The following is a 20,736-nucleotide window of genomic DNA, read 5'->3' on the forward strand; positions in this document are numbered from 1 at the left end:
ATTCTCTTGCCTCAGCCTCCCCAGTAGCTGGAATTACAGATGCCCACCACCACGCCTGGCTAATTTTTGTATTTTTAGTAGAAACGGTGTTTCACCATGTTGGCCAGGCTGGTCTCGAACTAATGACCTCAGGTGATCCACCTGCCTCCGCCTCCCAAAGTGCTGGTATTATAGGCATGAGCCACTGTGCCCAGCTGAATTTTTAAATTTTTGATAGAGATTGGGTCTTGCGATGTTGCCAGTCCCTGAAACTCACACCAGCTCCTCTTCTGCCTTGCAGGTTGCCTGCGGACGCGCTGGGCCTCTGTCCTGCTGCTGCTGAGCTCCCTGGTCTCTCTCGCTGGTTCTGTCTACCTGGCCTGGATCCTGTTCTTCGTGCTCTATGACTTCTGCATCGTTTGCATCACCACCTATGCCATCAACATGGGCCTGATGTGGCTCAGTTTCCAGAAGGTCCAAGAACCCCAGGGCAAGGCTAAGAGGCACTAAGCCCTCACCCTGAGCCAGGCTGGCCTCATCTGCTTTGCCTTGGCATGTGAGCCTTGCTCTTGGGGGCATATCTAGGTCCTTAGAATGCTCCTAGGTCCCTAGATTCAGGGTCCCTGGATTCGGGGCCTTCTAGAGTCCTCCTTCCCTCTCCCATACCCACACATGACAATGGACCAAATTGCCACATGCTCTTTTTTCCACCCAGTGCCTCTGACTCTGTCCCCAGGGGCTGGTCTCCAAAGCTCTTGCCATTGCCCAGGGAGGGAAGGTTCTGAGCAATAAAGTTTCTTAGATAAATCAGCCAAGTCTGAACCATGTATCTGCCAGGGACTGTGGTGCTGGGCCTTCTCTGGAGCTGGGAAGGGTGAGTCAGAAGGATAGTGGAGGGCCTGCTGGGAAGGGTGGTTATGGGTATTCTCATCTCCAGTGTGTGAAGTCAGCAAGGCCTGGGCACCATCAGCCTCCACTACCAGGAAACAGGCTGGCAGCTTGTTTCTGCTGCGCACAGGAGCCAGGCCTCCTCTCCAGGGAAGGCTGAGCACACACCTGCAAGGGTAGGCTGCCTTTCTGGTTCTGTGAATGCTTGCTGGGAAGTTCTTCCTTGAGTTTAACCTTAACCCCACCAGCTGCCTTATCAACCATCGCAAGCTAGTCCTGGTAGCCCCAGAAGGCCACAGCCAGGTTGTGAAGGTTTTTATATTGCCTAATATGCACTGAGCACTTACCTACATGCCAAGCACTGTTTAAGAACTTGTGTTGGCTGGGTGCAGTGGTTCACACCTGAAATCCCTGTACTTTGGGAGGCCAAGGCAGGAGGATCACTTGAGGACAGGAGTTCCAGACCAGCCTGGGCAAAATAGTGAGACCCCTGTCTCTACAAAACAAAAATAAAATTAGCCGGGCATGGTGGTATGCACCTGTAGTCCCAACTATTCGGAAAGCTGACAAGATCACTTGAGCCCAGAAGGTTGAGGCTGCAGTGAGCCATGATCACTGCACTCCAGCCTGAGCAAGAAAGCAAGACCATCTCCAAAAAAAAAAATAACAACTTGTGTTAACATGTTAAACTCGTTTAATTGTGAGTACTATTATTATCCCTATCTTGATAAGGAAACTCAGGTACAGAGAGGCTAAGTAGTTTGCCTGAGATCACACAGCAGGAGGCTCTCAGGATTTGAATCCAACTGGTCCATCTGGCTCCAGCATCTATATGCTAAACCCTACCCACTGCTGCCTTTGTCTTGGGGTCAGGGTCCTGGACCAGTCTGGGCTAGCCTGAGTTAGGAATGGGAAGAGGAGGCACGTGCCCAAGTGTTCTTCCCGCCTGACCGAGTCCTCCAGTGCCCGTGAGGAAGGTGGGCACCACTGTCACCCTGTTTCCCGGGAAGGCAGCAGGCCCAGGGAGGTACTGGGATTTGCCAAAGGCTCACAGCCAGCAAGCGGCTGTGGGCACTGGCCCCTCAACACCCAGCCTTGCACACAGTCTCTGAGTAGACCTGGGAGGGGCATGTGAAACCCACCTGCCCTGGCTGGGAGAGAAGTGGGGGAGTAGACATGGAAAGCAGGGACCGGGAGGAGCTGCCCATATGCCCTCCTCAGTTCCAGGATGGTGCTTTCATGCTGGGAGCGAGCTCACCCTGTGCCAGGCTATCATCAAGGTGTTTTCCATTCAACAACTGAGTTTCTCTCTCCCGGGCTACTTAAGTAGCAAGGAAACAGATTTAAACCCAGTCTGGCTCCATGGCTGAGGCCCAGAGAGGGGTGGTGACGAGCCCAGGGTCGCACAGCCAGAGCTAGGAACTGCTGGCTAGGACAAGTAGACAGCTGACTCCTAGCCAACTGGGGGGTGGAGCAGAGGTGGAGCCAGGGAGATCCAGGTGGCCTCTGAGAGCAGAGCACACACAGCAGAGTGGCCCAGGGCAGCATGAAGTGGAGCTGGGGCCCAGCGCTGCTCATCGTGGGTACCATGGTCCTCATGGAGGGTGAGCTACCATGTCTGGGGGCTCAGGGGCCACCTCTGCCCCAGCAGTCCCTGCTCCTTGGTGGGGGCACTACCTGTGGGCAACAGTGTGTTGGAGGGAAGGAACTCTGTGGGGCAGGGTATGTGGCCACCTGTGTCTACATAGGTGAGGTTTTCTCGGGCCAGCTAGTTTGCATCGACAGGGCCTGTGGTCTTATATGTGTGGTGCTGCCTGTGTGTGTCCTGTGCCCATCTCTGCCTTGACTTCCACAATGACCTCAGGCAAACTCTGGGTGCCTCTGGCCTCAAGTTTCCCTTTCTTTTCATCCATCCTCTGGGCAGCCTGGCTCAGCTGTCTCACAGAGGTGCCTGTGTGCCTGTATGCCCGTGAGGGGGTGGTGGCAGGCAGTGGCCCTCTCTCTGGCGGGCTCTCAGGCAGTTTCTGGGAAGGTGGGGAAGACTGAGTCTCTAGAGCAGGAATGAGGTAAGTCTCCATTTCTTGGGGCCCTCCCGCCTTGGAAATGACGCAGGCCTCTAATCCTTCCTCTTAGGCCTCTGCTGCTGAGGGGACAATTAAGCTAATGCTCTCCACACACAGAAGCCACCTCCCTGACTCAGTGGTGGGGGCAGGAGTTGGGGGTTCTGAAGCCCGGAGGAGGTTTGGCCTACTCCCAGGTTGAACCCCAAGCCCTGGAGTGCTGAGCACAGCTGAAGGAGAATTAATTACTGAGTATACACGCTGAATAGGTTCCAATAAAAGCTGTCTCGACCTCATATAAATATTTTCATTCTGGGAGGGGCTGGTGAGGTAATCACAGTAACAGGCAAGGACCCTGGGCCCGCCCCCCAGCCCATCCCCTCTCCTCCCCAAAGCTAGGCAGGCCTGGCATCCCTGTGTCTCACCTGTGTGTCTCTCTTCCCAGGTCTTCAAGCCGCTCAGCGTGGTAAGGTCTGGGGGACGTGGGGCCTAGGCCTTACTTGGGTCTGGGTTGGACCTGGGGTGAAGTCAGGACAGGGATCTGCTGTCATTGTGACCCATCACTCTCCACAGCCTGTGGACAGCGTGGCCCCGGTCCCCCCGAGCCTCAGGAGGGCAACACACTTCCTGGCGAGTGGCCCTGGCAGGCCAGTGTGAGGAGGCAGGGAGTTCACATCTGCAGCGGCTCCCTGGTGGCAGATACCTGGGTCCTCACTGCTGCCCACTGCTTTGAAAAGTAAGTCATGGCTGGGGCCAGGCAGGATCTCTGGTTCTGGGGAGTGAACAATTTGTCCCAAGCCCCACAAGGCTAGTCCCTGCCTCCAGAGTAATAATAAAATACTATTTACTGAGAATCTGCCATGTACTGGGTACATATTGTCATTAATCGTTAAAACCACCTTTCATGGTAGAAGCTTTACAAATGAGAAAACTGAGGTTTCAAGGGAAGGACGTAGCTTAAAGTCACAGGCTGTGGCCGGGCACAGTGGCTTATATCTGTAATCCTAGCACTTTGGGAGGCCAAGGAAGGAGGATCACTTGAGCCCAAGAGTTCAAGACTAGCCTGGACGACATAATGAGACCCTGTCTATATAAAAAATGTAAAATTAGCCAGGCATGGTGGTGCACACCTGCAGTCCCAGCTACTCATGAGGCTGAGGTGAGAGGATCACTTGAGCCTGGGAGGTCAAGGCTTCCAGTGAGCCATGGTCATGCCACTTCACTGCAGCCTGGGCAACAGGATGAGATCCCACCTCAAAAAGAGAAAGCCATGGACTGCTCTCTGTTATCATCCACCTACCTGTGGGATGTCCCATGGTGTCAGTGCCTCTCCTTGCACTCAGCAGCCTGGACCTTGTCCTTCCCCTTCCAGGGTGGCAGCAACAGTACTGAACTCCTGGTCGGTAGTCCTGGGTTCTCTGCAGCGTGAGGGACTCAGCCCCGGGGCCGAAGAGGTGGGAGTGGCTGCCCTGCAGTTGCCCAGGGCCTATAACCACTACAGCCAGGGTTCAGACCTGGCCCTGCTGCGGCTTGCCCGCCCCACAACCCACACACCCCTCTGCCTGCCCCAGCCTTCCCATCGCTTCCCCTTTGGAGCCTCCTGCTGGGCCACTGGCTGGGATCAGGACACCAGTGATGGTAAGTGCTAGACCAGACTGAAGCTCAGAGAGGCACTCTGCTTGCCCAAGGTCAATCTTGGCTGCCAACTGTCCTGGCTTCAGTCTCCCAGACTCCAGCCCTAGCCCTGTCTCTTTCACCAGCTCCTGGGACCCTACGGAACCTGCGCCTGCGTCTCATCAGCCGCCCCACATGTAACTGTATCTATAACCAGCTGCACCAGCGGCACCTGTCCAACCCAGCCCGGCCTGGGATGCTGTGTGGGGGCCCCCAGCCTGGGGTGCAGGGGCCCTGTCAGGTTTGATGGGGAGGAGAGGAACAGAAGGGGAGGGGCCTGGGCGCTGGACTCACAGGGCTAGGGGAAAGGGCTGCAGTCCAGAGGGTGTCTGCCACAGTTGGCTCAGGCATCTGTCCTTGGCTCTGTTGCCTGGCTCCAGGGAGATTCCGGGGGCCCTGTTCTATGCCTCGAGCCTGATGGACACTGGGTTCAGACTGGCATCATCAGCTTTGCATCAAGCTGTGCCCAGGAGGACACTCCCGTGCTGTTGACCAACATGGCTGCTCACAGTTCCTGGCTACAGACTCGAGCTCAGGGGGCGGCCTTCCTGCCCCAGAGCCCAGAGACCCCGGAGATGAGTGATGAGGACAGCTGTGTAGGTACGAGCGGGGCATGTTGGGGGTGGGTAGAAGTCACTGTGAAGCAAACCTCAATTAGGACTAAAGAACCAGCATAGGCATCCACATCGCCGAGCCTAACTGGGGCCTTCTAAGACTTCTTTCATCCCCTGGGAAGGAACAGCCCCATTAGGGCTGAGAGGCACAGGCACTTTGGAACTCTACAGGTTTGGAGTTCAGGTGAGAAGAGGAATCTCTGAGACCTTACTGGGGTTTTTGGGGGAGTGGCAAGCTTCCAGCAGGGACCCAGCAAGCCTGCACAGGGTAGGGCTTCCAGTCAGAATTCCAGTATTAAGTGACTGGCATGCAAATTGAATGCAAAATAATTCCTGGGATGGATATTATGTCTTAAGAGAGACACTAATAAGCCAGGAATATGGGAGCCAGGCCCAGCCTGGAGGGTACAGACGGGTGGGGCAGGGGAGTGTGACAAGTAGGGGCATTCCGACGAGGCCGGGACGGGGTCCCATCAGGCCGGCAGGGCTAAAAGCTTGTGAATCCCAAGCCTGCCACTTGCTTGTAGTTAAAGAGCGAGGAAGTCGCTTAACCTCTCTAGAACTTTGGTTACCTTCAGTAATGAGGTGAACAAAATTTAGCTTCAAAGGATATTGTGAGGATCTGACAGGAAGTGGGAAGCGCTTAGCAAGAAGTCAGATGAGGCACTCATCTGTTTCAGCCTGCGGATCCTTGAGGACAGCAGGTCCTCAGGCAGGAGTACCCTCCCCATGGCCCTGGGATGCCAGGCTGATGCACCAGGGGCAGCTGGCCTGTGGCGGAGCCCTGGTGTCGGAAGAGGTGGTGCTGACTGCTGCCCACTGCTTCATCGGGTGAGTCCTGGGTCCCTCTCTGGTATGCCCCCCGCCCCTGCTGGCAGCCCTGTCACCCAGTGCCATCCACACTGCCTCTACACAGGCGCCAGGCCCCAGAGGAATGGAGCGTAGGGCTGGGGACCAGACCAGAGGAATGGGGCCTGAAGCAGCTCACCCTGCACGGGGCCTACACCCACCCTGAGGGGGGCTATGATGTGGCCCTCCTGCTGCTGGCCCAGCCTGTGACACTGGGTGCCAACCTGCGGCCCCTCTGCCTGCCCTATGCCAACCACCACCTGCCTGATGGGGAGCGTGGCTGGGTCCTGGGACGGGCCCGCCCAGAAGCAGGTAGGTGGGTGCAGGACCAGGGCCGCTGTCCATTCTGCCTGCAGGCTGGGGCAGACAGCTTTCCCTTGCTCCACAGACATCAGCTACCCCCAGACAGTGCCCGTAACCCTCCTGGGGCCTAGGGCCTGCAGCCGGCTGCATGCAGCTCCTGGGGGCGATGGCAGCCCCATTCTGCCAGGGATGGTGTGTACCAGTGCTGTGGGTGAGCTGCCCAGCTGTGAGGTGAGCCCAGGCCCCAATGCCTTGCCCAATAGGCCTCTGGCACCCCGTCACCCCTGTTCTCAAGAACAGACTTTCCAGGTTTGGCCTCTGGCCCCGCCTCCCACCTGTAACTAGGCTTTTGCCAATTAGCCCCCAAATAGCCAGAGCCTCCCTAGCCCCCTCTGCCATCCTGTACAGCTGCCTACAAGAAGTCACCCGGTGTCACCTGATCTGACAGGGCCTGTCTGGGGCACCACTGGTGCATGAGGTGAGGGGCACATGGTTCCTGGCCGGGCTGCACAGCTTCGGAGATGCTTGCCAAGGCCCTGCCAGGCCGGCAGTCTTCACTGCACTCCCTGCCTACGAGGACTGGGTCAGCAGTTTGGACTGGCAGGTCTACTTCGCCGAGGAGCCAGAGCCCGAGACTGAGACTGGAAGCTGCCTGGCCAACATAAGTATGTAGCCCTGAGGCCTCCAGCCAAACCCGGTCTCTCCAGAACCCTTCTCTCTCCAGCGAGGGTGCACGCCATTCTGACCCACTCTAGCTGCCCTGGGTGGGTGGAGCAACAGGCAGACCCATTTGATTCACTCTGGTTCTTTGTCATCGTGTGACTCGGAGCAGGCCACTCAACTGCTTTAGCCTCAGTATTCTCATCTGTCATGGCGGCCAAGACAGACCCTGTTCCTTTGAAGAATGGGGAGCAAGGGAGCAAAGCCATGAGGATGAGGACAACCCCACCCTCCTTCCTTCCCCACAGGCCAACCAGCCAGCTGCTGACAGGGGACCTGGCCGTTCTGATGAGAGAACATAGGGAGGGAACTGGCATCACTGCCCTGCCATCCCCACCCCGCCATGTGTGATTCCAGGCACGGGGCAGGCCCAGAAGCCCAGCAGCTGTGAGAAAGAACGTGCCTGGGACCACAGGTACCAACTCCCCAACCCTGCAGGACAGGGGTGTCTGTGGATGCTCCCATGCCCAGCTCTGCTCTGACGCAGGTGTCCCAGCTTTCCTCCTCCTTCACCCTCTCAGATACAATCACGCCAGCCATGTGTTTTGAAAATTTCTTTTTTTGGGGGGCAGCAATTTTCCTTTTTTTTAAACTTAAATAAATTGTTACAAAATAGACTTTAGAAAATAAGTTACAAATTGTAGCAAAAGGCTCCCGTCCACAGGCAACTTTCCCACCTGTGGGGCTGTGCAGCCGCCTCTCCCTGGTGTTGCAATCTGGCTGGTAAGGGTGGCCTGGCATCTCAGCAGAGGCTGGCACTGGGAAGAGCATGGTGACAAGGCTGGGGGAAGGAGGTCCTTCAAGGACAGGGATGCAAGGAACACCCCACCCCTCCTTGAGAAAGAAGCCAGATCTGGGACCTCTTCGCAAGGGGAGAGGAGAAGAGATGGGGATGCCCAAACTACTCCTGAGAAAACGTGGAGATCAAGCCCCTCCCTGCACATGCCCCCTCCCCGAGATTCTGATCTTTGGAGACTTGAAGTTCAGAGGGAGAAGCTGAGGTCTGCAGGCCACTGGGGTGAAGGGTCCAGGAGTGGGGTGTCAGGGTTGGGTGGAGGGGGCAATGACAAGTCCCCTCTGCCCGTCGCTGGTGCCACTGGGGCTCCTGGGGAGAGAGAGAGGAGGTCACCGACTGAGGGGCAGACCCCACACAGCATGTACCCCCCTCCCAGCCCTGCAGACCATTCCCCCACCCTTGGCCTCAGAGGCCCACATGAGAATAGGGATTCTAGGCTTCCTAATTATTTTCCTAACTCTGGTGAACTGGCTTCTCGCTCATATCCCTTGAGGTCATGAGAAATCTTCTATTCTTAAAGCCATTCCTTCAGCTCTCAGGTGACTCCCACCCACCCTCCACTATGACAAGGGCCCACCATCTCAGGGCCACCCACCCTCGGGGGCCACTAGATGGAACAGGTTTGCCTCTACTAGAGGAGGGTGAGGGCAGCCCAGGGCCTGCTGAGGGAACTAGCCGCCCCACTCCCCAGCAGCCGCAGCCTGCAGCATTGCTGGGTGGAGGCGATTCCCCACAGAGATGCCCTCTGATGAGGGATGTGACACGGGCTAATGACTGTTGTTGCTGCAGCTGGGCCTGAACTTCAAGGAAACAATTATCTGTGACTCAGTTCTCCAGTTAAAGGTGTGCAGAGGGTGTCGTGGTGCACAGGTGGAAAAGGTGGTTTGGTTGGATCCTGAAAAGACGTTGGCAGCAGAGGAAAAAGGGGCTGAATAAAGGTTAGAGAAGCAATGGAACAACACTAACAGGGAAGGACCAGAGGTCTAGTTTCCAAGAAGAGAGGAGCAGCAGAGACAGGGCACAGAAAAAGAGGGACAGGGAGTAGGGTGCCAACCAGTGACCCAGTTTCCATGGCCAAGTCAGCAGGGGAGCCATGAAGCCCATGCCCCATCCCTCATTCCCTGGCACCCGGCCTGCTCTAGGAAAGAACGGAACCGAGACCAAACCAATGGCTTCCTCTTTCTCTGGAAATCATTACTGGCTGACTCAGGAGGGTTTCCAGATGCAGTAGCCACGGGGTACCCAGTGACCTTCCGCCAAACACAAAGACCATTCCTCTCTGGCTACAGTGTAATGGCAGAGCCCAGCAGCAGCCTCGGCCCAACCATGCCCCCATGCACTGCCCAAGCCACCCTGCTATTTGTTACACCTGACCTGGGGGTGCACAGTTCAGCATATTCTCAAACTAGTTCACTCACCCCATAGCCAAGCCCTTGCCCACCTCTTAGAATCCCCGGGACTCCTTCCTCTCACTCCTTGCTCCCCCATCTGCTTTGGGGCCGGATTTTACCCTCCACCATGTGCCCACCTCCTCCTGGGACCCTTCAGTCCTCCACCCAAGCCCTTCATGCCCCCGTACCAGAGCTGGCCACTGTACGCTCCTCCTGGTGCTGCTGCTGGTGCTGCATGAAGCTGATTCGGCGGCGGAAGTGCCGGGGACAATGGGGGCAGGTGAAAGGCCCCTCCCGGGGTGCGTGGACCCGCCCATGGCCCTCCAGCCGGGCAGCTGTCCGGAAGGCCTTGCCACAGATGCTGCAACAGTGGCGCTTGGGGTCCGTGTGGGTCCTGCTGTGGTTCTTAAGAGACAGCAAGTTGGGGAGAAGTTTGGGGCAAAGGGAGCACGGGTATAGCCCCGTGGTGTGGGCCTTCTGGTGGTTCAGCAGGCTGCCGGCATGGCGGTAGGAGCGCCCGCACTGGGCACAGTGGAAGGGCCGCTCCTTGTCCTCAGCTACCATGGACGTCTCTGCACTCTCTTCTGGGCCTCTGGGGGTTTCTGATGGGGCCTCCTGGGCTTTCCCTTGACCAGGGAGGCCCACCTCATCCTCCCAAGTCCCTGCTTTGGGATCTCTGGCCTCCTCCATTTGGGCTGGCACCTGGCTGTGACCCGGGGCATGAGCCTGCAGGTGGCTGGCCAGTTCGTGGTAGGATTCAAAGGCCTTGCCACAGTCAGGGCAGGCAGAGGTCTGGGCATCTATGTGGTTGTGACTGTGGCTCTTAGTGGCCACAGGAATCAAGATCTCCTTGGAGCAGAGTAGGCAATAGTGTCGGTCTGTCTTGTGGGTGTTGTGGTTCAAGAGGCCGCCAGACTGGCAGTAAGTCTTGCCACACTGGCTGCAGGAGGAGGAGTGGCTCCCTGGCTGCAGCTGAGAGCTGTTGTTCCAGCTATCCATGTGACTCAGACTAGGTCCATTGAGCTGGCGGTCACCAGCATGGCAAGGACTCCTGGGAACACTGTCCTCTGGCTCCTCTGGCCTGGTCAGGAACTGCGGAACCCAGCCTCCACTGTGATTCCCCAGTCCCCCACCTCCTGGCCACCCACCTGCCTTCTCTGTGCCCCAGGACAGTGACTCTGGGGCTTCTGAGCCCACTGCCCTGAGGGGGCTCTGACTGCACTCCCCTGGTCTCGGGACTTCATCCTCCAGCTGGGGCACTGGCTCAGTACCACCCAATCGGGCCTCTAGTCCTGGGTCACCAGCCAGGCTTGCCTCACTGCCCACTGTGCCATCCGGGCCTCCCTGGCCATTGGCTGGTTCCCCTTCTGTCTCCTCCTCATGCTCCCGCAAGTGCCGCTCCAAAGATCCCCGGCCAGGGAAGCCGCGGCCACAGAGGGCACAACGCACAGCTAAGCGCCTGGACCGTCCTGCCCGCCGCCGCCGATTCTCTGAGTGCAGCCTCTGATGGTCCTTCAGAGCCATGCGGTTGGAGTAGGTCTTGGGGCAGGTGGGGCAGCTGTACTGGCCCGTCTCGTGGCTCCGCCGGTGGTTCAGGAGGCTGCCAGCGTGGCGATAGGTCCGCCCGCACTGCCCACAGCGGAAGGGCCGATCTTCCCGAGTCGGCTTTCGGGTGCCACCACCCCCACGCCGCTCCATGTGAACCCGCTGGTGGCTGGCCAGCTGTTTCCGCAGGCGAAAGGCCTTCCCACACTCACTGCAGCGGAAACGTCGGGGATCTGCATGGATACGCCGGTGGTTCTTGAGGGACATTAGGTTTGAGAAGCCCTTGGAACAGGCCTGACAGCCGAAGTGGCCGGTCTGGTGGCTCTGCCGGTGGTTGATGAGGCTGCCAGCATGCTTGTAGGAACGGCCACACACTTCACAGCTGAATGGCCGCTCAGAGCTGGCCTCAGTCTGACAGCCCTTCTCGGCAGTCTCCAGCCTGGGCTCTATCTCCTCCCCCTTCACAGTGGTCTCCTCCCACACCTCTTCTTTCACCCTCGCTGCTTCCTCCAGGGGCTCCACTTTAAGTTCTTCCTGAAGCTTCTCGACTTCTGCCTGCCCCAGCTCCTCCTCTGCCATGTGCTGGGGCTCACTGCCACCTCCTGCCTCTGGGATGGGCCCAACCTGGGGCTCACTGCTGCCACCTGCCTCTGGGATGGGCCCAACCTGGGGCTCACTGCTGCCACCTGCCTCTGGGATGGACCCAACCTGGGGCTCAGAGCCTTTGCAGCGAGGGTGGTTCCGCAGATGATTACGGTAGGCAGCCAGGTTGGGGTAGCAGCGGGAGCAGACAGGGCAGAGAAAGTCTCCGGTCTGGTGGATCTTTCGGTGGTTCACCAGGCTGCCTCCATGGCGATAGGTCTTGCCACACTGGTTGCAGCGAAAGGGGCGGGGCTGAGCCTCCAGCAAATTTTCCCCACTCTGCATGCAAAGGCTGTCTCCCAAGGGGGTGCCTGCTCCTTTTTCAGACTTGGCATCTCCACCCTCTCCAGAGACAGAAGTCACTATGTCTTCCAAGACACTGTCCACAACCATCTCTGTGGCATCACCTGCTGCTCCCAAGGGGCTGGGGGCCTTTTCTACTGTAGTCCCAGAACTCTGACTTTGGTGATGGCGCTCCAGGCTCCCTAGGTCATCGTAGGTCTGACCGCAGCAGCCACAGATGTGCCCATACCCTGCACCGTCCAGTGCTTCCACCTCCCGCTGCAGCTGATTCAGCAGCTCTGCTTCCGAGAGCTGCAGTGGTGGGCTGCGGGCAGGGGCTGCCTCTGCTGCTCCTTCCTCTTCTCCCTCCTCCTCTGAGCCCTCAGTCATGCCAGAGGAGCTATGGGCCTGGCGTCGGTGAAGCCTGTAGCCAGCACGCCCGGGGAAGATCATGCCACAGAGGGAGCAGAGGAAAGGCTGTGCTGAGGTCGCTTCCCCCGGCCTGTGGTTCTGGAAATGGCTGCGGAGGGCAGGCAGAGAGTCAAATTCCTTCGGGCAGAGGGAGCACTGATAGATGCCGGGTGGGTGGCAGGGCCTGTGGCTCAGCAGGCCAGTGGCATGGGGGAAAGAATGCCCACAGTCAGAGCATGTGTGAGTGGCCTCAGCCTCCCAGCCAATGACAGCATCGGCAGAGTGGGAAGAGGAGTGGGGCTGGCCAGTGGCTGGCTTCTGGTCTTCATCCACCCCAGTGAGGCCATCGCAGAAGCGAGTCCCACCACCTTCCTCACCTCCTGGGATGTCCAAGTTGTCAAGGAAACTGGCATCCTTCCTTTCCAGCCCTTCCCCAGTGCCTCTGCTCTCTTTATCGCCCTGGAAATGGGTCTCATCCCTCTCAAGCCCACATTTGTCCCCTTCAGATTCAGCCAGCAAACAATCCCCATCACTTTCCAAGTTGCCTTCAGCTCCATGAGAACTTTCCCCTGAAGGGTCTTGGGGAGAGTCCAGGCCTTCATTGTCTTCCAGCACCTGGGTCCAGCTCCCCGCTGCCGGGAGTTTGGCTTCTCTTCCACTGCTGGCACTGCCAGCCCGCTTCCGATGCCGCCTGCTCCGCCGCCGACTATGGCGGCGCAAGTGGTTCTTCATGGCTGCCATGGTGTGGAAGTGCTTGGCACAGGCCCCACAACTGAAGTCCCCCGTCTGGTGAGTCTGCCTGTGGTTGATAAGGCTGCCGGAGTGGCGATAACTCTTTCCACAGTCTCGGCAGGCAAAGGCCCGAGGAGGCGACACCGTGGTCTCTGTCCTGCTATTTTCCTTTTCCCCTACGCCATGAGTCAGGCCATGACATTCAAGGCTCTCAGCGTCTTCAAAGAGCAGCCCACAGATGCTACAGATCTGTGCTGCTGTCCTGACTGCTGCTGGGGTGATATCTGTGGCCTCCTCTTCATGTTTGCACACGTCCCCCTTATCTGTGTGCGGAGCTGCCTCTGCCTCCACTGGGTCGGGTGGGAGTTCCACCTTGAGGTGGCTGGGGGCACCCTTGGCCCCAGAGTCTGCACTTCGGCGAGCAGCCTTGCAATGTACTCGCACGTGGTTGCGCAGGGCCATGAGATTGGGGTACTTGCGGGGACAGAGAGAACACTGGTACTCTCCAGTCCGATGGCTGTGGCGATGGTTCACCAGGCTCCCCCGGTGGCGGTAAGCACGACCACACTCACTGCACTTATAGGGCCGATGGTCCAGGGTAGTGGTGGGGTCCTCTTCCTCTTTGTGGGTGGCCTCGGCCAGCAGCTGGGGAGCTGGCAGCACTGATGGCTGCCCGTTTTCCCCAACTCCGTGCCGGGGCCTGTGATGAGCCCGCACGTGGTTTTTGAGGGCAGCCGCATTGAACAGCTGCTTAGAACAGAGTGAGCAGGGATAGACACCTGTCTGGTGGCTCTTTCGATGGTTGATGAGGCTTCCAGCATGGCGGTAAGTACGGCCACAGTCCCCACAGCGGAAAGGCCGGTATTCCTCCAGGCCACTGTCCTCCAGCTCCCCAGAGGTGCTGAGCTCTGCAGAGCCATTCAGCATCTGTGCACTGGGCAGCTGGTCCTGGCTGCTCTCATCTGTGTGCCCATTGGTGGTGGGCATTCCTTTCCCCTCCCAGAGCGGCTCCTGCCTTTCACCCTCATGGGACTGCTGGTGTTCCAGCAGCTCACGGGGGAGCCGGAAGGCACGGGGGCAGTGGGGACAGTGGTAAGGCCGATACTGGGCATGGAGTCTAGAGTGGTTCTTCAGAGCCATGAGGTTAGAGAACTCCTTGAAGCAGATGGCACACGGGTAGATGCCCAGCGTGTGGCTCTGGCGGTGGTTAGTGAGGCTCCCGGCGTGCTTGTAGGTCTTGCCACACTGACTACATTTGTACCGCCGCTCCTCCTCAGCAGGAGGGGACTGGCTAGGCTCCTGGCCCCCTGTGAAGTTCACTACTGATTCAGCCAGATACTGTTCCAAGTTGCTAAGGAGGCTGCTGGCTGGGGTGGGGAGAGGAGGGGCCCTGGCAGAGTTGGTGGAGGAGTCCCAGCCGTCTGTACCATCCTCAGGACCTGGCTGGCCTGCCCAGCCTTCTCTTTGTCTGGTAGGTAGATCTTCCCAAGTACCTGAAGCTGCCCTGGGGTCAGATACAGATTCACAGTCAGGTGTCTCTTCGGTATGTTTTGTCTGGTTTTCCCAGCCTTCACAAGAGCCAAGCCTTTGGCCCCAGGTGTCAGTGGACACCGTCTCACGCTGGAGGCGTGGAGTGGCTTCTTTGGGGCGTGGGGGCCTGTGCCTGCGGCGACCCTCAGGAGCATGAGTCCTCATGTGGCTCTTGAGAGCCATGGGATTGGTGAAGTCCTTGCCACAGGTGGTACAGGGGAAAAGGCCAGTCTCATGGGTCCGACGATGGTTGACCAGGCTCCCAGGGTGACGGTAGCCCCGCCCACACTGCTGACAGCGGTAGGGCCGAGGGATGCTGTCAGCCTCCTCACAGTCCTGGTTGGGAGTTGGATGGAGCAGCTCTCGGTGCCGCGACAGCTCTGCGAGGCTGGGAAAGTGGCGCTGACAGTCGGAACAGCTGAGTGAGGGGGGTGCGTCCTCCATAGGGCAACGTGGCAGAAACCTGGAGGTTCAGAAGGAGCAGACAGGTGGCAGCACCTTCCTCTGGTGGAGGGGCCGAGGCCTAGGAAGAGGGGGCAGTAGTCAAAAGGAGGGCCTGAATTAACTTTGTTTCTTGGTTCTACGAGCAACAAGTTTACCTGAGGTCGCCAAGAGGCTCCCCAAGCATCCATGCCCAGGAACCTGCTTTCTATTAGATCCCATCTGCAGGCACTCTCATTTAAGGCCTCCCTGTGCACAAGCTCCTTAAATATAGGAGATCCCCTAGGCTTAAGTTATCCCTACAGGTACAGCGAAGGAAATTAAAGTTGAGAGGGATACAACCTACTTCTGATCACAGACCTATTATCACGTTCTTCAGACCAGACTCAAAAGGCATTACTTGTCCTTTAACCCTCTGCTCCCTACAATCCTTAGACAAAAATTTTGTGACATCTTAAAAGAACACCAGAAACTTTTCTAAGCCTTTCAATAAGAGAAGTCCAAATCTTCCTCCTTCAAATCTCAGCTAAACAGAGTAGCCGAGAAGCACTGAAAAAGCAGCTTCTTTCCTCCAGTTAACAGCTGAGGACCTGAGAGGAGAGGTTAGAGGCCTCCTTCAGGGAAAAAGCTGGCTTGTTTGCCCACTTCCCTGAGTCCTTTCGGTGTCACTAGGTCTCTTTTCCAAAAGACTCTCTTAGCTGGGCCAGGTGTGGTGGCTCACGCCTGTAATCCCAGCACTTTGGGAGGCCGATGCAGGCAGATCACCTGAGGTCAGGAGTTCGAGACCAGCCTGCCCAACATGCTGAAAACCTGACCCTACGAAAAATACAAAAATTATCCAGGCACGGTGGCAGAAGCCTGTAATCCTAGCTACTCGGGATGAGGCTGGAGAATTGTTTGAACCTGGGAGGCAGACGTTGCAGTGAGCTGAGATCACGCCACTGCACTCCAGCCTGGGCGACAAAGCAAGACTCCATTTCAAAAAAGAAAAACAAAAAAACCCCAAAAGACTCTCTTAGCTACTTCCTTTAGCTACTTCCCTTGAACCCAATCTATCTTCCATCTTGGGAATAACGTCAATATGAGGTTGGAATGTTACTTCATCGCCTCCCTTTTCTCTCCAATGCCTCCTGATCTTACCCTCACCAGTCTTTCTTATTTTTATCTTCTGCCTCCTCTCTCAATACTGATGACAGCAACTCATGCAGAGTATTACAGTACCATGTGCCAGGCACTGTGCTAAGTATATTCATTGTGTTCCTCAATCCTCAAAACACACTGCAATGTCTGCTAACCTAGTTCACGTAAGAGCAAACCCACTGAGGCCGTCTTCATCCCAAAGCCCTTGCTCTCTATGCCTCGTAGGCCCTCTTGTCCTCTAACTCTGACTCTTCTTGCGGTGGGACCCCAATACAACTGTCTCCGACCCTAAACCCCTTCACTGAACCTGCCTCCCGAATTCTCACCTCACAAAGCCCCTTTGCTCAAAAGTCCCCTCCCCTAGTCAACCACCAATGAAGTGCTCTGACCTCACTCATCTCCTCTGCCAATTTCCTCTCAGGACGCCTACCTCGCACCGGCGGCCCCCTCTCCTTCCCGCCGCGGGCGCGTCGGTTGGGGACCGCGAACGGGAGCGCGCCTGCGCACTGGGACCCTTACCCTAACTGCAGCCGCGCGCCCCAAGGGGTGGCTGTGGGGGGAGGGGGGCTCTCTCGCTCCCACACACGCACACTCAGCCAGGGCTCCCGCGAGGCGGGAGGAGAGGGAAAAAGGGAAAGGAGAAGGGGGTAAGAGGAAGGAGGTAGAGAAAAGAGGGCGCAGCTGGCCCAAGCCAGGAGTCTACCCCCAGCTCTGCGGACACTTCCTATTGTTACTAGGAAACAGGAAGTGTCCTTAGGTGCAAACGCTTCCCCGCGAAACTTCCGCTTCGGGAGCGCTACTGTCCCGCCTCCAAGCCGCCGTTTTACGCAGACACACTTCCGGCGCTATGTTCTAGCTCTGCACTGCTGACTCCGCCCACGTAGGTCACAGCGTGGGGCCTTTGCGCACTACGTTAGCCACACTTCCGGCAAGAGCGCCTAAAATCGTTCCGGTGCATATTGAATAGGCGCAGAAGAGGAAGAAAAAGATTCTGCAGCCCTGGCCACAGTACTTTGGTGACACTTTTGTGGGGCTCCCTGGAAGACCTTTCCCAAGGCAGATGGGGAAAGCTTCATGATATCCACTCCTTGCTATTAAAGGAAATATTCTGGAATATAAGCGGACTTAATGTTCTGCAGAGCTTGAGCATGGCCTTTTGGTCTTCCCACCTTCTGGTTCTTGAAGACATTGCCGGTGACCTGGCCCCAGACTAGTACCAGGCCGGCGTATACCGTCAGCCTGCCCGGCGTCCCCTTGCCTCAGCACCCACGGAGATCTCTTGCAAGATGCTTATCCGCCGCCATAGACTGGAGGTTCCTGAGGAACTTTCCCTTCCTTCCTAGCTGGGGAAGGTTCCTCACTTCCGCTCGCTGGGCCACCGGCCCCGCCTCCCCGCCCCCCCGCTGGGTCCTAGCGCCGGCCCCTCTTTGGCAGAGTCCGGGCTCTGTCGGTGCAAGGAGCCTGCGCCCTCGCCACGGAGGCAGGCCAAGTCTCATCAGGTAGGAAACGCCAGTGGAAAGCCGCGACTGCCCGGGGCAGCCCCCGCGTGGCCGCGATCGGAGCTGGTCCCAGCTTCCCTGCGGCCCGGCACGAGCAGCGCGGGCGGGGCGGGCAGTGAGCGGCCCTGGACGCGCTGCGGGCCCAGTAGGTCCTAGAACCCGCCGGCTGTCTCCGCAGTTCGGGGATGCGGCCGTACTGGCTCGGCCCGTGCGGCTGCCGGCCCAGCGTGGTGCGAGCCCGAGGGTCCTAGAGCCCGCCATGTTGTGGGCTTTTGTTCCGGCAGCGCGGGCCGCGCAGCTAGGTCCCCGGCGCCGAAGGCCCCTCCCAGGCCGAGGCCTGGGCCACCCCTCCCGCGGTCCTAGAGAACGCCATCTTGCAAGCCTTTGTCCTGAATGCAGCCCTCTGTCCATTCATTTGTTCATCCCCTCATCCTTCGTTCAGTCCTGCTTGCCACGTTCTCCGAGGCTACGTTTTCCGAGACTCATAACGAGACACGTCAGCCCGGGGTCCTGCCCTGCAGGGGCTTGCCTGGCTGGTAGGGGCGCCACGTACAGACGGCTGCGAGGAGCGAGGAGCTCCAGGTTTCTGCAGCTCTCGGCTCCTCGGCGCGCTTCGTAGGCCCCTTCGCCCTTCAAACTCCCACAGACTTCAGGGACCCCATTTTACTGATGAGGAAACTGAGGCCCAGAGCGGCGTGGGGCCCTTACCTCTACTGCCATTAAGTATTCCTGAGGGCACTGGGGAAGGGGGTTCTTGAAGAATGTAAAGGGGCTTTCCCATTGGAGAAGACAGGCAAGGGCTCCCGAGCCCAGGAAACTGCATCTAGAGGTGGGGTGGTTGAGAATTGTGGCTGGAGATTAAGTCGCTGTCGGGAAGAGGACTCTGTCGTTGGAGCTGAGGCTGGAAAAGTAGGTTGGGATCAGGCCGGGTTGGAGGCCTAGGAGATGATTAGCGCTCACTTTGGTGGGGTTCGTCCGCTCACCAGATCAGTCCTGGCCGTGAGGCCTGTTTGATGACTACTTTTTTATAGATGGGAAGATTGAGGTGCCTCCTTTTTCTCCTCATCCCTAGCCTAGGATTTTTGGAATTTGAATCTCTGCATCCCTGGTGAGACAGGCAGAACTTCATCCCCTTCCTAAACCAGTAGTGAGGCAAAGCAAGACTCCATCCCCACGACAGGGAGCCCACTGTGGGATATTGAGGCCATAGTTGGACCTTGTGGACTTAGGTGGAATAATTCAGTTAATAAACAGTTATTGATGGACATTCTCACAAACTCCCACTGCAGAGGAGGCAGAGGCCACAGACCTGGGTTCAAATTTCATCTGAGGTTGATTCCTTCCATTTGTTTTGGGGCACCACACAGGGTTCTGGGTGTAGAGGATGCAAATGATTGGTTTCCTAGCTCTTTGCCAGCCTGGACTCTGGTGCTGGAGATGGAGAAATAACAGCCAAACCATAAGATGTGTAATGCCAGCAAAGCAATAGCCAGGACTAAGAGAGTAGGTGTTTGGGATTTGAACACTGGCTGGGACCGTGACTAGTTAGCTTGTTTCTTTGTGCTGTCACTTCTTATAAGGTCGCTAATCCTGTTGGACCAGGGCCATACCCTTATGACCTTAGTCAACCTTAATTACTTCCATAAAGGACTTTCTCCAAATATAGTCAAAATGAGAGTTAGAATTTCAATATATGAATGGACAGGGAACACAGACATTCGCTCATAAGGAACTTCTAGTCAGCTATGCAATTGGCTTGAGTAGTTGAGTATTATACACAAAATGCTTAGAATAATACTTTGCCCATGTTAAGCTTGCAAGGATTATTGTCCAGATGACACCATAAAGGTAATTAGAGAGGAAGGGGCTGGTCACCGTGGCTCGCACCTGTAATCAAAGCACTTTGGGAAATGAAAGTGGAGGATCACCTAAAACCAGGAGTTCCAGAGACCAGTGTTGGCAGCATAGTGACACCTCCATCTCTACATACAAAGAATTTTTAATAAATTAGCCAGGTGTGGTGGTGGGTACCTCTAGTCCTAGCTACTCAGGAGGATTACTTGAGTGCAGGAGTTTGAGGCTGCAGTGAGCTATATGATTGAGCCACTGCACTGCAGGTAACAGAGTGAGACTATATCTCTAAAAGTAAAAAATAAAAATAAAGGCCAGTCGCGGTGGCTCACGCCTGTAATCCCAGCATTTTGGGAGGCCAAGGCAGGTGGGTCACTTGCGGTCAAGAGTTTGAGACCACCCTGGCCAATATGGTAAAACCTTGTCTCTACTAAAAATACAAAAGTTTGCTAGGTGTGGTGGTGTACGCCTGTAATCTCAGCTACTTAGGAGGCTGAGGCTGGAGAATCACTTGAACCCAGGAGGCAGAAGTTGCACTCCAGCCTGGGCAACAAAGGCATTCTATAAATAAATAAATAAATAAAAATAGGCTGGGCATAGTGGCTCATGCCTGTAATCTCAGTACTCTGGGAGGCCAAGGTAGTGGATCACCTGAGGTCAGCAGTTCAAGACCAGCCTGGCCAACATGGTGAAACCTTGTCTCTACTAAAAATATAAAAAATTAGCCCAGCGTGGTGGTGGACACCTGTAATTCCAGCTACTCGGGAAGCTCAGGCAGGAGAATCTCTTGAACCTGAGAGGCAGAGGTTGTAGTGAGCCGAGATTGCTCCATCGCACTCCATTTTGGGCAACAAGAGCAAAACTCTGTCTCAAAAAAAAAAAAGAAAGTAGATAAGTAAATATAAATAAAAACAGTTTTTAAAAAGTAAAGAGGTTCGGGCGTGGTGGCTCATGCCTGTAATCCCAGCACTTTAGGAGGCCAAGGCGGGCAGATCAGTTGAGGTCAGGAGTTCAAGACCAGCCTGGCCAACATGGTGAAATCCCATCTCTACTAAAAATACAAAAATGAGGTAGATGTGGTGGCGGCACCTATAATCCCAGTTACTTAGGAGGCCAAGACAGGAGAATCACTTGAACCCAGGAGGCAGAGGTTGCAGTGAGCAGAGATCGCATCATTGCACTCCAGCCTGGGTGGCAGAGCAAGACTCCATCTTAAAAAAATAATAAAATAGAGAGGAGTGGATAGTGATTAGTAGGGGTAAAGATAGAATTAAGAAAGGTAGTCATTCAGTGCTCCTTGGATGGTTAAAAAAAAGAAAAAATTTGGCCGGGCGCGGTGGCTCAAGCCTGTAGTCCCAGCACTTTGGGAGGCCGAGGCGGGTGGATCAC

At 56.6% G+C, this 20,736-nt stretch overlaps 4 protein-coding genes across 10 annotated transcripts in view; 3 read left to right on the forward strand and 1 right to left on the reverse strand.

Annotated features, from left to right (window-relative positions):
• VKORC1 (vitamin K epoxide reductase complex subunit 1) overlaps window positions 1-789 on the forward strand; it is a 5,631-nt gene extending 4,842 nt beyond the window's left edge. For all 3 annotated transcript variants that reach the window (XM_017515513.2, XM_017515512.1, XM_017515511.1), the window contains one exon: window positions 281-789. In XM_017515513.2, the coding sequence (XP_017371002.1) occupies window positions 281-489 (209 nt within the window). In that variant the 3' untranslated portion in view covers window positions 490-789. The remainder of the gene's footprint in view (window positions 1-280) is intronic.
• A 722-nt stretch (window positions 790-1,511) lies between these two features.
• Window positions 1,512-7,709, forward strand: PRSS53 (serine protease 53). The gene is made up of 11 exons (XM_037733853.1): window positions 1,512-2,471; window positions 3,373-3,393; window positions 3,501-3,663; window positions 4,300-4,565; window positions 4,688-4,842; window positions 4,982-5,201; window positions 5,896-6,046; window positions 6,132-6,376; window positions 6,453-6,598; window positions 6,816-7,032; window positions 7,336-7,709. The coding sequence occupies exons 1-11, from the start codon at window positions 2,414-2,416 to the stop codon at window positions 7,353-7,355; spliced, it is 1,662 nt and encodes a 553-aa protein (XP_037589781.1). The 5' UTR covers window positions 1,512-2,413; the 3' UTR covers window positions 7,356-7,709.
• ZNF646 (zinc finger protein 646) lies at window positions 7,629-16,729 on the reverse strand. 5 transcript variants are annotated; one of them, XM_017515518.2, is made up of 4 exons: window positions 16,387-16,510; window positions 11,506-14,939; window positions 9,463-11,463; window positions 7,629-8,192 (listed from the first exon to the last, which is right to left on the reverse strand). In XM_017515518.2, the coding sequence occupies exons 2-4, from the start codon at window positions 14,858-14,860 to the stop codon at window positions 8,071-8,073; spliced, it is 5,478 nt and encodes a 1,825-aa protein (XP_017371007.1). In that variant the 5' UTR covers window positions 14,861-14,939; window positions 16,387-16,510; the 3' UTR covers window positions 7,629-8,070. The 5 variants fall into 5 exon arrangements, with proteins under 5 accessions (XP_017371007.1, XP_017371008.1, XP_037589780.1 ...); XM_017515519.2 differs by having other exon boundaries at window positions 9,463-11,421; window positions 11,464-14,939; XM_037733852.1 differs by lacking the exon at window positions 16,387-16,510 and adding an exon at window positions 16,517-16,729 and having other exon boundaries at window positions 9,463-14,939.
• A 183-nt stretch (window positions 16,730-16,912) lies between these two features.
• ZNF668 (zinc finger protein 668) overlaps window positions 16,913-20,736 on the forward strand; it is a 12,863-nt gene continuing 9,039 nt past the window's right edge. The window contains exon 1 of the mRNA XM_017515520.2: window positions 16,913-17,496. The gene's annotated coding sequence lies outside the window, so the exon portion shown is untranslated. The remainder of the gene's footprint in view (window positions 17,497-20,736) is intronic.

The sequence above is a fragment of the Cebus imitator genome, unplaced genomic scaffold, assembly GCF_001604975.1.
Source record: "Cebus imitator isolate Cc_AM_T3 unplaced genomic scaffold, Cebus_imitator-1.0 Scaffold552, whole genome shotgun sequence".
In the NCBI taxonomy this organism is placed as follows: Eukaryota; Metazoa; Chordata; class Mammalia; order Primates; family Cebidae; genus Cebus; species Cebus imitator.